Source organism: Doryrhamphus excisus, chromosome 16 (genome assembly GCF_030265055.1).
Source record: "Doryrhamphus excisus isolate RoL2022-K1 chromosome 16, RoL_Dexc_1.0, whole genome shotgun sequence".
Taxonomy (NCBI): domain Eukaryota; kingdom Metazoa; phylum Chordata; class Actinopteri; order Syngnathiformes; family Syngnathidae; genus Doryrhamphus; species Doryrhamphus excisus.
The window spans coordinates 17,718,948-17,733,586 of NC_080481.1; the positions used below are offsets into that span (position 1 = coordinate 17,718,948).

At 39.6% G+C, this 14,639-nt stretch overlaps 2 protein-coding genes and 1 pseudogene across 2 annotated transcripts; all 3 read left to right on the forward strand.

Annotated features, from left to right (window-relative positions):
• Positions 1-1,890: 1,890 nt before the first annotated feature.
• LOC131104541 (galactose-specific lectin nattectin-like) lies at positions 1,891-5,401 on the forward strand. Its single transcript, XM_058051845.1, has 7 exons — positions 1,891-2,036; positions 2,114-2,173; positions 2,254-2,275; positions 2,345-2,430; positions 3,516-3,650; positions 4,717-4,816; positions 5,273-5,401. The coding sequence occupies exons 2-7, from the start codon at positions 2,114-2,116 to the stop codon at positions 5,338-5,340; spliced, it is 471 nt and encodes a 156-aa protein (XP_057907828.1). The 5' UTR covers positions 1,891-2,036; the 3' UTR covers positions 5,341-5,401.
• A 1,206-nt stretch (positions 5,402-6,607) lies between these two features.
• On the forward strand, positions 6,608-8,723 carry LOC131104538 (gastrula zinc finger protein XlCGF8.2DB-like; annotated as a pseudogene).
• A 540-nt stretch (positions 8,724-9,263) lies between these two features.
• Positions 9,264-11,588, forward strand: LOC131104537 (oocyte zinc finger protein XlCOF6.1-like). The gene is made up of 3 exons (XM_058051842.1): positions 9,264-9,514; positions 9,601-9,710; positions 9,979-11,588. The coding sequence occupies exons 2-3, from the start codon at positions 9,680-9,682 to the stop codon at positions 11,184-11,186; spliced, it is 1,239 nt and encodes a 412-aa protein (XP_057907825.1). The 5' UTR covers positions 9,264-9,514; positions 9,601-9,679; the 3' UTR covers positions 11,187-11,588.
• The last annotated feature ends 3,051 nt before the right edge of the window (positions 11,589-14,639 follow it).

The window sequence follows — 14,639 nt, forward strand, 5'->3', positions numbered from 1 at the left end:
CGAGGGGGGGGGGGGGCAGACTATATATTTTACACGTAACAGTCCACCTGGTATTATTGTATCTGTAAAATTGTCATGCAATCTGCTATTATTATTTATTATTTTATATTTATATTTAAATATGTTAAAAATATAAAATATTATAATAATTACAATAAAATTAAAACAATAATTATTATATTATGATTATGTAAAATATGCAAATATAACAATAATATTATATATAATTAATATAATAATTAGCATTAATATACAAATTATAATAATCATAATAGTTATAATAATAATTATAATAATCTAATCTTTTTTCAGGAGCACTTTGTAAACAACAGACCATGTCAAACAACGAAATTGATACAACCATCAAAAGGTTGGCTCAGGCCATGATGCCAGGTTGTATGTTGAGTTTAAATGAAATACTTTGGAAAGATTGGGCGGGCCGTATTCAAACACTTGGCGGGCCGGATGTGGCCCCCCGGGCCGTAGTTTGCCCACCCCTGCACTATGCACTATATATACACTATACACGACACACTGTACACAATACACTATACACTATACACTATACACTATGCACTATGCACTATACACTATACACTATACACTATACACTATACACTATACACAATACACAATACACTATACACTATACACTATACACTATGCACTATGCACTATGCACTATGCACTATGCACTATGCACTATGCACTATGCACTATGCACTATGCACTATGCACTATGCACTATGCACTATACACTATACACTATACACTATACACTATACACTATACACTATACACTATACACTATACACTATACACTATACACTATACACAATACACAATACACAATACACAATACACAATACACTATACACTATACACTATACACTATACACTATACACTATACACTATACACTATACACTATACACTATACACTATACACAATACACAATACACAATACACAATACACAATACACAATACACAATACACAATACACTGCACTATGCACTATGCACTATGCACTATGCACTATGCACTATGCACTATACACTATACACTATGCACTATACACTATACACTATCCAAGTTAGTCACAATACAGTAACATTAGCCAGTGTCAAATATTGCTGAATATTGCCAAACACGCAAGTGAGAAGTGCTTAAAAGTGTAATATTAGAATTGTTGGTAGATGAATCTGTGGTTTGTACATCGTCCTTCGTCCCAGCAGAGGCACGGACCGTGCGTCAGTTCATTCAGGCTTTTTGGTTTCTATCAATTTCTATCAACTGTCTTGGTAAATAAATTATTATTCGGTATGAGGTGTATTTTTATTTAAACAAAAAACAACAACAACAAAAAACAACCTTAAACTGTATTATGGAAAGCAGGAAGTGAACAAATGTAACAGTTACTGATTGTAAAAGTACCAGATGGAGGGGTAGGATTTAATAAGCTTTGCTTCTTCCTACTCCTTTTTGGACATGTGGAACTGAGAACTGATTATGGGATGCATTCAATTGGAATCTGATGCATGTTCAAATGAAATAAAACCATTACCATTACCATTACCAAATAGGTCTGCACTTTCATGTCCGTTGAGCAGTGTTGGTGGGCGGGTCACACAGTGGGGACCCGATGACCTCTTGGTGGTATCAGACCCGCCCGTCACGCATCGCGACTCATCCTCCTGCATCATAACATCCATTGGACTTTCTGGTAAAGCACATAGCTAGCCAACTCCTATCTGACTGATGGAACTGTCGCCCTTGGGCAAAGCGGCACGTCGCCCACACACAGCGTCACATGCGGCGTCCCTCAGGGTTCGGTGCCGCTTCAAATACAATGTTTAATTATCAGCTCAGCATGCAATATTGAATCGTCTTCATGAATGCTTGGAATGCCACCTGTCTGGTGTCATGAAGCACATAGTTCTTGCGTCCACTAGAACATTCCGGGGTGGTTCCAAGCGGCTGTACGGTATATAAGTCAGCCTCCTTGTTGCCTCGTCACCCTCCAATATCAGCAAAGGTGACCCAACTCTTTACATCCTCTTTGTACTTGGTGTATGATGATGATGATGATGATGTGATTTTTTTTTTCCACAGATGGCATTCGCTAACTTCTTCTACTTCCTCTGTTGGATCAGCGGACTCTTGACTCTAATCGTAAGTAACAATCAGACCCATCGTGATGGCTTCCTATAAATGGGATGACGCATTGATGCATGCTCTCATCTTCTTCACAGCAACTTCACCCTCTCCTCGACGGTCAGTTTCTATTTCCAACCTTCACGTCTAGTAGTCCTCACGTGTGCTAAGGTAAGCGTTGTGTTGCAGATCTTCACTGTCCTGACGAATGGACCCAAGTCAATGATCGTTGTTTCATCTTCAAAAACGACGACAGGAACTTTGCCGATGCGGAGGTACTCCCGCCGTCATGCACGGTCCCTTTTTTTTTAAAATGTTGTCTTCATTGGATCCTCAACATGTTTGGGCACTCAGAAATGCTATAAAATTGGGATAATAATAATAATAATAATAATAATAATAATAATAATAATAATAATAATAATAATAATAATAATAATAATAATAATAATAATAATAATAATAATAATAATAATAATAATAATAATAAACATAACCAAAAGGGTGGGCAAACTTTTTGACTTGCGAGCCGCATTGATATGACAAAATTTATGGGGGGGGGGGGGGACTATATATATGTATTTTACACGTAACAGTCCACCTGGTATTATTGTATAAAATTATTTTATAAAATAAAAAAAATAATAAATAATAAAATAATATAATAATAATAATAATAAAATAATAAATATAAATATTAAAAAAATAATAAAATATTATAATAATTACAATAAAATTAAAATAATAATTATTATATTATTATGTAAAATATGCAAATATAACAATAATATTATATATAATTAATATAATAATTAGCATTAATATAATAATTATAATAATCATAATGGTTCTAATAATAATTATAATAATATAATAATCTAATAATAATAATAATAATTATTATTATTATTATTATTATTATTATGTGCTTGTGTCCCTTTTTTCAGGAGCACTTTGTAAACAACAGACCATGTCAAAAAACGAAATTGATAAAACCATCAAAAGGTTGTCCAGGTTGTATGTTGAGTTTAAATGAAATACTTTGGAAAGATTGGGCGGGCCGTATTCAAACACTTGGCGGGCCGGATGTGGCCCCCGGGCCGTAGTTTGCCCACCCCTGACATAACCCAACACTATGTCTCTGATTAAATATGCACCTGTAAAGATTTGGTAACATTGTTGAAAATATGAGCTATAAACACAAAAAAATCACAGCACATATTTGTCAAAAATAAAAAAATTAAAAAATGTAAGCAACGTGTAAACCTTTTCTAAAGATTTTCTAAAAATCTGCAACAAAAACGTACATTTTTGTGTGTCTAAAGAAATATGATTTCTTCTTTTTCTTTTCTCCTGTCAGAGCATTTGCAAACATCTCGGTGGGAATCTGGCCTCCATCCACAACGGCTTGGAAAATGCAGCTCTGAAAGAACTGGCCAGGGATGATAACGGTACCGTGCGAAGAAGCTGGATCGGCCTCCATGATTTAGCCACGGTGAAGTATTTAAGTAATACTTAAAAGTATTTTAAGTGCAAAGATTCCACAGATTTGTACTGTAACCCAGGGTTTATTTCCCAAACACGGCAACAGTACGAAAAAACTAAGATATACCGTATATCAGGGGTCTCGAACTCAATTTACTTGGGGGCCACTGGAGCTCGGGTCTGGGTGAGACTGGACCGCATCAGGTTTTTAAAAAAACCCCAAAAAACGCATTTATTAAAAACATTTTTTTAAAAAAAACTTTGCTTTGATTCCAATTTTCTACAAGAAAAGCTCTGATAAAACATATGAACAAAAAAAAAAACAATGAAAAAAAACACATTTATTAAAAACAAAAAAATTTAAAAAACTTCGCTTTGGTTCCAATTTTCTACAATAAATTTTCCACTGTTCTCAAATATCTTACTTTTTATTTTTCTACACAAAATAAGATGAAAAATAAATAAACAAATCAAGAATAAAGAAAATCAATCAATCAGTAATAAATAAAAAATATAATAATAATAATAAAACGGCAAATAATAAAAACTTAAGAAACCACATATAGTTGGTGGATAGACAAATTATTTTTTTTCATATTAAAATGAACAAAGCATTATTAGAGCCCTGTAGACATGACAAAACACGACTATAGTCACATTTATACTCTTTTTATTTACAACATATTGCGCAACTGCAGGGTCTTGAGACACATGCTAACTCGCAAACTAGAGCGCTAGCCACCTAAACGGTAGCCTTCAAGTTATTTAAACTTTAAACTTAAATAGCCAAAAACTTACCACTTCCACACGGATAGGGAGGATAACTATTAACAGTTATTTAACCTTTAACATGAACATGAATCAAACGTAATAATTTTTTCTGGGTACATGATACCATACAGCATCCATATCAAACTAACATTAAACTTTCATATCAAGGCGGGGGCCTCAAACTAGTGTCCTGCGGGCCACATTTGGCCCGCGGGCCGCATGTTTGAGACCCTTGCCGTATATAGTACATGGTGATATTATATAGATACATCGAGAAACGGCTTAAACGGGACTTTGCCTTCAAGGACCCGATGTGGACTGATGGTACAGCCACCGACTACGAAGACTATGGACGTGAAGAACCCGACGGCAGCGGCTGCACTCAGTTTCGATTTGATGCTGGAGGTACGTGACACATCCAGAGAATGAATATCCAAATGAACGTTGAATATTTCATAATTGTTGAATATTTTCAATATTTCATTTCATGGTGTAGAATGTAGAAACGGTCATGCGACAATGGAATATGTCACATGATTCGAATGTTTCTTGTTCACTTCCTGTATTCCGTATGCGGTTTTTGAATACGTAGGAAAAACACGAAGGTAACGCGGCAATGCGGTGATGTCATTATTAACATTTTCCCACAATCTTAATAAATAGGAATCAGTGTGGTAATAATAATAATAATAATAATAATAAAATTAGTTTTGGGGTTATAGGTTATTATGTTATTATTAATAGGTTGTTGTTAGCTTTGTGCTTTAGTTTAGCTGTTTTCTAAATTGTCTAAATCACTGAATTGTAATATTTGACACAATATGAGTATGACATTGTTCATTTGTTTCTGTTTCCTTCCAGAGGAGAGGTGGTTTGACACCTCATGTGATACAGAAATTGGATTCATTTGCGGCAAAGATGTGGACTAAAAGACCGCCATCGCTGCTGTCCGTTTGCCTGCAAGGCGTATAAACTGCTATTATGAATATGAGCAGCATTGTTGTCATTATTATACACATCTGTCAATAAAACTACAAATAAATTAGCATGCATTCTGTTGTGGTTGTGTTTGCTTTAGTGCAATGCCCCACTTGGAACTCAGTACTGTTGAAGTGTGTGACAATAAAATAAAATAAAATAAAATAAAATAAAATAAAATAAAATAAAATAAAATAAAATAAAATAAAACAAAACAAAACAAAACAAAACAAAACAAAACAAAACAAAACAAAACAAAACAAAACAAAACAAAACAAAACAAAACAAAACAAAACAAAACAAAACAAAACAAAACAAAACAAAACAAAACAAAACAAAACAAAACAAAACAAAACAAAACAAAACAAAACAAAACAAAACAAAACAAAACAAAACAAAACAAAACAAAACAAAACAAAACAAAACAAAACAAAACAAAACAAAACAAAACAAAACAAAACAAAACAAAACAAAACAAAACAAAACAAAACAAAACAAAACAAAACAAAACAAAACAAAACAAAACAAAACAAAACAAAACAAAACAAAACAAAACAAAACAAAACAAAACAAAACAAAACAAAACAAAACAAAACAAAACAAAACAAAACAAAACAAAACAAAACAAAACAAAACAAAACAAAACAAAACAAAACAAAACAAAACAAAACAAAACAAAACAAAACAAAACAAAACAAAACAAAACAAAACAAAACAAAACACAGATATAATATTCACACAGGAGTAGTAGTTTTCTTGTCTGTTTCAACTTTGGTTATTCAGCTCCCGGAAGCACAGTTCAGTGTAACCGGAAAACACCTGAAACTGAGTTGTGAGTTTCAGAATAAAATACATTCATGCTAACCATGCTAAAACTCTAAAACCAGCACGCAAGCGATGTGCTTTGTTCGTATGGATTGTAAATATACGCAAAAATAATGAATCCCAGTCCTTGTCTCTCAGGTATGACGTTTGTATAGCAAAGCCTATAAAAACTACTTCCGATTTTGCCGATTCAAAATAAAATGTTCACAATTTATACCTGGTCACGGTTGGCTCAAATTAATATTTTCATTGTATTTTTCAATAACATGAATACTGTATGTATATTACTAAAGAGTAATTATAATAATACAATTACTGCTTCAGTTCAGAGTGTGTGTCAAGCGAGCCACAACGTCACTGATCACGTTCGCACATGCGCACACCGGCCGCCACCTTTGGAAGTCCATTCCGGGTCGCTTCCGGGGAAACAATGGATATATTTGTTTTTATTTAAAGTGAACGCCGCAGAAATTCGGTGACAGTGACGAATAGTTTTATTCGTGCCAGCAGGATAAGACCATTGTCATTGAACGTTGACGTTTTCCGGGCTAGCTTAACCTGCTAGCTGCTAACCCAGGGACCCGGAAGTTATCACCACGTCGCTGAGCGTCAAGGAAGTGTGAGTGAATGTTTGTGTGTTGATGACGTGAAAAAGGTGCTGAAATCGTTGTCGAATCAGCGACTTACTAGAAATATTTGTATCGTGTGAGAAAGAACGATAGCGGAGTAATTGGAGGAAGATTCCCGTTACACGGAAAAGGTTAGTTTCATTCATACGCTCACATGTTTATAATTGTTCTATTTGTGCATTAAAACTACTCATACAAAGCTTTCGTGCATCGATATCAAGGTCGTGTCGATACTGAGAGCAATATTTGTATTTCTGTGTTCATAGCAACATTTGCGGTATCGTCCACTCCAACTCCAGGATGGAACTCATTAAAGAGGAACAGGAAGAATCACATTTTAAAGATGAAGAAGCGGAGCCAGGGCCACCCAATGTTAAAGCAGAAAAAGAGGGTCCAGAGTGCCCCCACATTAAAGACGAAGAAGAGGATTATGTCATCAGTCAGGAGGGACTGGAGGAGGAGTTCCCAGTGAAGATGATGACGACCAAAGTGAGGAGAAGCGAGCGCTGGAGCCTCCAAGCAGCAGCAGCAGCAGCTCAGCTCACATGACAACAGAAGCTGATGGAGACCATCATGGAGGATCACAAGCACATGACCTCTTAGCTCCACTATCAGATAGCGACGACACAACGTCACGCTCTCCTGACCCTGATGATGAAGACTCTGAATCTGATATGACGCCTCACACTCACAACACACGCTGGAAATGCTCTCAGTGTGACAAAACTTTTGTCAGCAAGGGGAATCTGAAAATACACATGGGAGAGAAACCTTTCACCTGCTCCATCTGTGGCAAAGGGTTCATCGTTAAGTCAAATTTGAAAGCACACCTAAGCGCGCACACTGGAGAGAAACCTTTTTCTTGCACGGCGTGCGGTAAACGCTTCTATCAGAAAGCCGATTTTAAAAGACACACAAATACACACTGGAGAGAAACCCTTTTCTTGCTCAGTGTGCGGTAAAAGATTTGTTAATAACTATCAATTAGGAAGACACACAAGGATACACACCGGAGAGAAACCCTTTCCTTGCACGGTGTGTGGTAAAAGATTCTCTCACAAAGCTGATTTAAAAAGACACACTCGAGTACACACTGGAGAGAAACCCGTTTCTTGCTCAATGTGTGGCAAACGCTTCATGAATAAAACTCACTTAGACACGCACACGAGAATACACACAGGAGAGAAACCTTTTCCTTGTATGGTGTGCGGTAAAGGGTTCTCTCAGAAAGCTGATTTGAAAAGACACACGATAATTCACAGCGGAGAGAAACCTTTTCCTTGCACGACATGTGGAAAAAGATATACTCAAAAGGGTGATTTAAGAATACACACAAGAATCCACCCGGGAGAGAAACCGTTTGCCTGCTCAGTCTGCGCTCGGGAATTTGTGGAGGAGTCTCATTTGGAGGAACACACAAAAAAACCACACAAGAGAGAAACCTTTTCCTTGCGCGGTGTGCGGTAAAAGATTTGACCGTAAAAGTAATTTAAAAAAACACACAAGGACACACACCGGGGAGAAACCTTTTCCTTGCAAGGTGTGTGGTAAAAAGCTAGCTCACAAAGGCAGTTTAAAAAGGCACGCAAGAATACACACTTGTGAGAACCTTTTTTCCTGAGCAGTTTTTAGTCAGGGTTTCTCTAAAGAAGAAAAATCAGTAACTGGGTCCGGGACCCAGACGCCATCCAATACGGATCTGGATCGGTTCTTAATGAAGTGATGGGTTTTGACTGGTTTGAGGAACCCCACTGAGCAATTGCATGTGACAGAGCCATCCCACATGATGCTGCTCAGCCAATCAAATTTCTACATTCAATGTATTTTATGCATAAACGCGCATAACAAATACAGAAAATATGGTCTCAAATCTGACAATTTCATATATAAGCAATGTATAGAATGCATAGAATTGGTCAACAATAAAAGAACATGCTGATGTCTGTCATCCACAGCAACATCGTCTGGAACAATGCCGGAGATATGGAAAATAATTATCATTTACAAATTTTCAAAACATAAAATGTTGTGGAATAAGAATTTTGTAAGGTTCTGTAAGGTTTTGTAAGCTCTGCAACCATCAATTATATAATAATCATTATTATATTATTAATATTATATTATTAATTAGCCTATTATTATTATTATTATTATTATGATTATTACTACTACTCGTAGGCTAGCATTAGCCTGCTTATTGGCTTGCTTATTAGCCTTTTGCCGTATTATATGACATTTGACAGATTTCTTTTGTAAAAAAACGATAAAAAATAACAAAAAAAATCAATAGAAAATATAAAAGTATTTAGGGGTGCTTAAGAACATTAAAATAAATAAATCAAATAGGCCCCAATGACGCCAGTGGTTGAACGTAATGTTCCGATGCTTTTAGTGTGAAAAGCCATTCAGGAAGTGATGTCACTGACAACGCATGCGCGCAACTGCCGCCACCCCTGAAAACGTTCCGTGTAGCCTTCGGAGAAAAACACAACCAACAAAAACCAAAAAGAAGAAGAAAAACACCATGAACAATTACTAAACATATTTAGTACGGACGACAGCGAGAGACGGTTTTATCCATGTGAGAATGAGTCAGTATTTCAGTAAAATTCGTAGCTTAGCTTAGCTAGCTAGCTGCTAACAAAGAGAGCCGGAAGTTTTCAATACATCGGTAAGCGAGCTCAATGGTGAAGTGTTATAAATGTGTAAACATGCTTTACGCTTTGGTGACTCTTGCTAACTGAAGACTTGGTGAAGAAACATTCGTAGTTTGAAGAAGAACAAAGCAACTCCGTCGAACAAAGTAGCAGAACGCTAACTACTGGACGCTGTCTCCATGAAGCCTCAAGCTGTGTTACGCAGAGCAGGTTGGTTTTATTCTTACTCTCACAAGTGTATGAGCTTTCTATTTGTTCATTATCATTACTTAGTAAAGCATTTCTTTGTGTCGATCCATTTTCTTAATATAAGCATATCAATCTGTATGCTACTACACCACGTGTCAGCTGAAGGTACCCCAAGTACTGTGAAGAACACTAATGAGAACCTCAAAGACATTGTCCGAACATATAAACACAACACAGGAAATTAGGAAATGTCTCACATTTGATGACTTTGTCTTCCTGTGTCCTATAGACGTCAACGAACAACATCTTCCTCCTGAGCAGCAGGAGTGGAACTACCGGATGGAACAGGAGCCGCGGCACCGCCGCTTTAAACAGGAAGAAGAGGCGGCAAAGCGCCAATACATGAAACAGGAAATGCCGCGGCCCTCTCACTTTCAAGAGGAACAGGAGGAGCTACGGCACTGGCGCATTAAAGAGGAAGAGGAAGATATCAGCATCAGTCAGGAGGGAGAGTATCTTCATGGACAGGAGGAGTTCCATGTGATTAGTGTCCCTGTGAAGAGTGAAGATGATGACGACCAAAGTGAGGAGGAGACTCCGTGCAGCAGCTCGACTCAACACGTGACAAAAGAAGCTGACGGAGACCACGGCGAAGGATCACCAGCACACGACCTCTTAGCTCCGCTATCAGATAGCGACGCCATCACTTCGCAGTCTGACACCGATGACGAAGACCGCGAAGCTGACGTGACCGCTAACGCCGACAACGCGCGCTGGAAATGCTCTCAGTGTGACAAAACGTTTGTTACCAAGGGGAATCTGAAACTACACATGAGGCGTCACACAGGCGAGAAACCGTTCGCATGCTCACTTTGCGGTAAAAGATTCTCTCAGCAGTCAAATTTGAAAGTACACACAAGAAGACACACCGGAGAGAAACCTTTTCCTTGCACGGTTTGCGGTAAACATTTCAATCAAAAAGCTGATTTAAAAAGACACACAAGAATACACATCGGAGAAAAACCGTTTTCCTGCTCGGTTTGCGGTAAAGGATTCATCGAGAAGGCAAACTTGAAAGAACACTCGAGAATCCACACCGGAGAGAAACCTTTCTTGTGCTCGTTTTGTGGTAAAGGTTTCCATCTTAAGATTAATTTAAAAACACACACAAGAATCCACACCGGGGAGAAACCTTTTCCTTGCACGGTGTGCGGTAAAAGATTCTCTCAAAAAGGTGTTCTAAAAAGACACGCGACGATACACACCGGTGAGAAACCGTTTCCTTGCACGGCGTGCGGCAAAAGATTCAATCAAAAAGGCGATTTAAAGAAACACACGAGAATACACAATCGAGAGAAACTATTTTCCTGCTCAGTTTGCGCCGAAGACTTCGCCGAGATGTCACATTTGACAGAGCACACAAGAATACACACGCTGGAGAGAAACACTTTCCTTGCACAGTGTGCGGTACAAGATTCGATCAAAACAGCGATTTAAAAAAAAAACAAAAACGCAAGAATCCACACCGGAGAGAAACCTTTTCCTTGCCCGGTTTGTTTTTGTAAAGGTTTTTCTCAGAAAATAACTTTAATGGGTTAGTTTTTTAATTAGTTAATTAGTTTGTGTTCAGAAATTCCCAAGTAGTGCAAACCTGACTGAACACATGACGGGACAGGACGGACACACGGGAGAGGAACTTGAACACGTTTGAAAGGACGCATCCGGGTGGATTTCCAAGGACACGACATCGGAACCACGAATGAGGAAGATGGTATTAGTGTTCAAATATGTCTAAAACGACGTAACATTTGTAGGTAGTGTTTGTTTCCACGTTGTTTTCACGTATGTGAACGCATTTGTTTTGTCTTAGCCTTTAGAAGTGTACATTTTAACCCTCAATAAAAGAAACATAAACAAATGTTCGATGCCTGGCTTGTCTTGTGTCATGAAAGGCATAAAAATCTTCAGCCTAAAATACAGTAAACCTCGGATATATCGGATTCAATTGTTCCCACTGGTTTTGTCCGATATAAGCGAAATCCGTTATATGCGTATACCGGAAAATGTCCGTTTTACGCATATATCGGATTTATATCCGGTATATGCGTAAATCGGATTTTATCCGTTATAAAAAGGCACTTCCTTGACTATGTTTCCAATGTACCTGGACGCGGAAATGACGTCGTATAGCGGCCTGTCACGATTCGGATTCGAATCGGAGCGCCACGATGCGGCCATCCGATATATGCGAGGGAAATTTCATGGAAATGCATCGGAACGGGACTGGAGATTTTGTCCGAAATAGGCGAAATCCGTTATAAAAAAATCCGATATATGCAATGAATTTTTATTTGGAAATGCATTACAGAGGGCGGCACGGTGGTCTAGGGGTTAGCGCCGCACAGACCTCACAGCTAGGAGACCAGGGTTCAATTCCACCCTCGGGCATCTCTGTGTGGAGTTTGCATGTTCTCCCCGTGCATGCGTGGGTTTTCTCCGGGTACTCCGGTTTCCTCCCACATTCCAAAAACATGCTAGGTTAATTAGCGACTCCAAATTGTCCATAGGTATGAATGTGAGTGTGAATGGTTGTTTGTCTATATGTGCCCTGTGATTGGCTGGCGACCAGTCCAGGGTGTACCCCGCCTTACGCCCGAAGACAGCTGGGATAGGCTCCAGCACCCCCTGCGACCCTCGTGAGGAAAAGCGGTAGAAAATGAATGAATGAATGCATTACAGAAAAATCGCTTCTTTTTTATCTGTCCGTTGTGAGCCAATTTCCGATATATCCGAGTCCGATATATCCGAGGTTTACTGTACTACCCAGCCGCCCTGCAATGTCAATAGTAGGGTTAGCATAGCATCATATTGGCTGGAGAAACGTGCAGCACGGCGGGTTTCTTTTAGCTTGCTGGCTAACTGGCTATGTGGCTATACGGCTATGGTAAAGGTCTGGGATTTTGGGTATTTTTGGGGTATTTGTCTTGATTAAAATTCTAAAGTAATACTCTGAAATGGGTACAGTTGTTTTGTTGGATACTCCACCCATCCCTGAGTACATCATTCATGTATTAGAGTATATATTTCATATATAGATTTATGTTATTGGGAAGATTTAATGTATTTTTTCTGCTCTATAGCTGATATAATGTGAATTATTTGTACTGTGTGGGATGAATAAAGTTGGCCCCACAGTGGGCGGGAATGGGAATTAATGTCGGATAAGGTATCCTGCCGTGCGTCCGCCGGCCAATGTACTTCCGATGATCTCACTCCTAAAAAAAAAAAATGGAATTTAGGTTTTTTTTTTAATCACAATAAAAATGATCACAATGATAATATAAGGACTTAGCAACCAAGCCCCAGCCCTAGTACCCAAAGATCATGGATACAAGGAGTTTCCTACGTCGGGAACTCCCTTGGAGATTCCAGGAAGACGTCAAGGAAAAGGTGCCAATCTCCTCCACGTTGAGAAGAACCAGATGATGTGACTCGGTTATCTGGTCAGAAGGCCTCCCGGATGTTCAGAGCACCTTCAACCAGCAGGAAGCTTCACGGAAGACCCAAGACCCAGAGAAACGAGCTTGGGAACGCCTCAGGATCCTTTGGGAAGATTAACCATTTAAGAGTTCTAGACCAGACGTGTACTCGGAGACGTGAAAGATGCATAAAAATCATTTGGAGAAATATTTTTAAGACCCCAAATCTCCGACCTTCCAGTGGTGGTCCTACAAGGGGTTCAACTTTGAAACTAAGACTCCCACTGGGAGCCGAGAAAGGGTCCAAACCGGAGCCGGATGGAACGGCAGACTAATACAGTCTTTCAATTGGGGGTACCAAGCAAATGCATGTAGCACCATTTTGGCCACCGAGTCCAAAGTCCTAAGACCCCTGAAAAGTTTTCCAGGCCTGGAAGTTTCCAGCAAAGCTGGACTCACAAACAAAACCCATTTTTGAATCTGCTCCAGCAAGACGAGGATTTTAAAGGTTTGAGGTTTTTGGTGAGATGGTTGAAGACGGCTTCCCGGAATGACTCGGACTTGAAAGCGTCCGCAAGTCTCTTGGTGGTCCAGTACTGCCGCATGATGTCCTGGATGACATTCTTGATGACGTTGCTGTAGGTGACCATGTCCATGGCCGCCACGTACTCCATGTTGACCTCGTTCAGGATCTTGTGATGCACGTTGCTGATGATCAGCTGGACTTCGTACTGTCCCATGGACTTCCTGGCCTTTTCCGGGAAGTGTTTGACCAGCGTCAGAATCACCAGGCTCACAAGACTCCGAGCGAGCTTTTCCAACATGGCGGAGCTGAGGTGAGCGGACGAGTCGATGACGCCGTGTTGTCGGGATTGGCTGGAGCTGCGGTCGTCGTCCTGGGAACTGGATGCGGTGTCGGCGTTCCTGATGGAGGTGATGAGCGTGTCTATGTCGTTTAAGGCGCCGCACACGCCGTCCACGCCGTCCACGCCGTCCACGCCGTCCACGCGGTCCTTACTCTTTCTCGACTCCATCTCCATCCAGAGGAGCACCTGTTGCAAGAACTTCCCGACGGAATCTTCCACAATATTGAAGAGGACGTCTGAGTGCCGTTTTTTGCGCTTCCTCCCCGCAAGCGACGGCTTCGCGGCAAGCTCGGCGGTTGCCTGGTTAGCCTGATTAGCCTGATTAGCCTTAATGTACGTGTAGATTTTATCCCTCAGCTTTTTGGAGAACCTCGTGATGTCTTCCCGGAGCGTTACTGTGGTTTTTGCCGATTTCGTTCCCGCCGCCGCAAAGCTGTTGTACAAATCCTGGATGTCATCCTGGATTGCCTCAAAGCTCATTGGAGGCGGATAGACCGGAGTCTTAGGAAGGAAACCCGGAACGGACGCCTCAGCATCGGCGGAGCCCTGGAGCTTCACCAGGAACTCGGAATCCTTCCAGATACTCTGACTGGCCACGTCCGCCA

What these genes read in the sequence shown, in the direction of transcription:
- LOC131104537 (XM_058051842.1), top strand. Translation starts at nt 9,680, where the DNA reads ATGAAGCCTCAAGCTGTGTTACGCAGAGCAG. An exon ending in AGCTGTGTTACGCAGAGCAG is followed by an intron (nt 9,711 to 9,978) that starts GTTGGTTTTATT and finishes TGTGTCCTATAG; the next exon opens with ACGTCAACGAACAACATCTT.
- LOC131104541 (XM_058051845.1), top strand. Translation starts at nt 2,114, where the DNA reads ATGGCATTCGCTAACTTCTTCTACTTCCTCTGTTGGATCAGCGGACTC. An exon ending in GCGGACTCTTGACTCTAATC is followed by an intron (nt 2,174 to 2,253) that starts GTAAGTAACAAT and finishes TCTTCTTCACAG; the next exon opens with CAACTTCACCCTCTCCTCGA. An exon ending in GTTTCGATTTGATGCTGGAG is followed by an intron (nt 4,817 to 5,272) that starts GTACGTGACACA and finishes GTTTCCTTCCAG; the next exon opens with AGGAGAGGTGGTTTGACACC.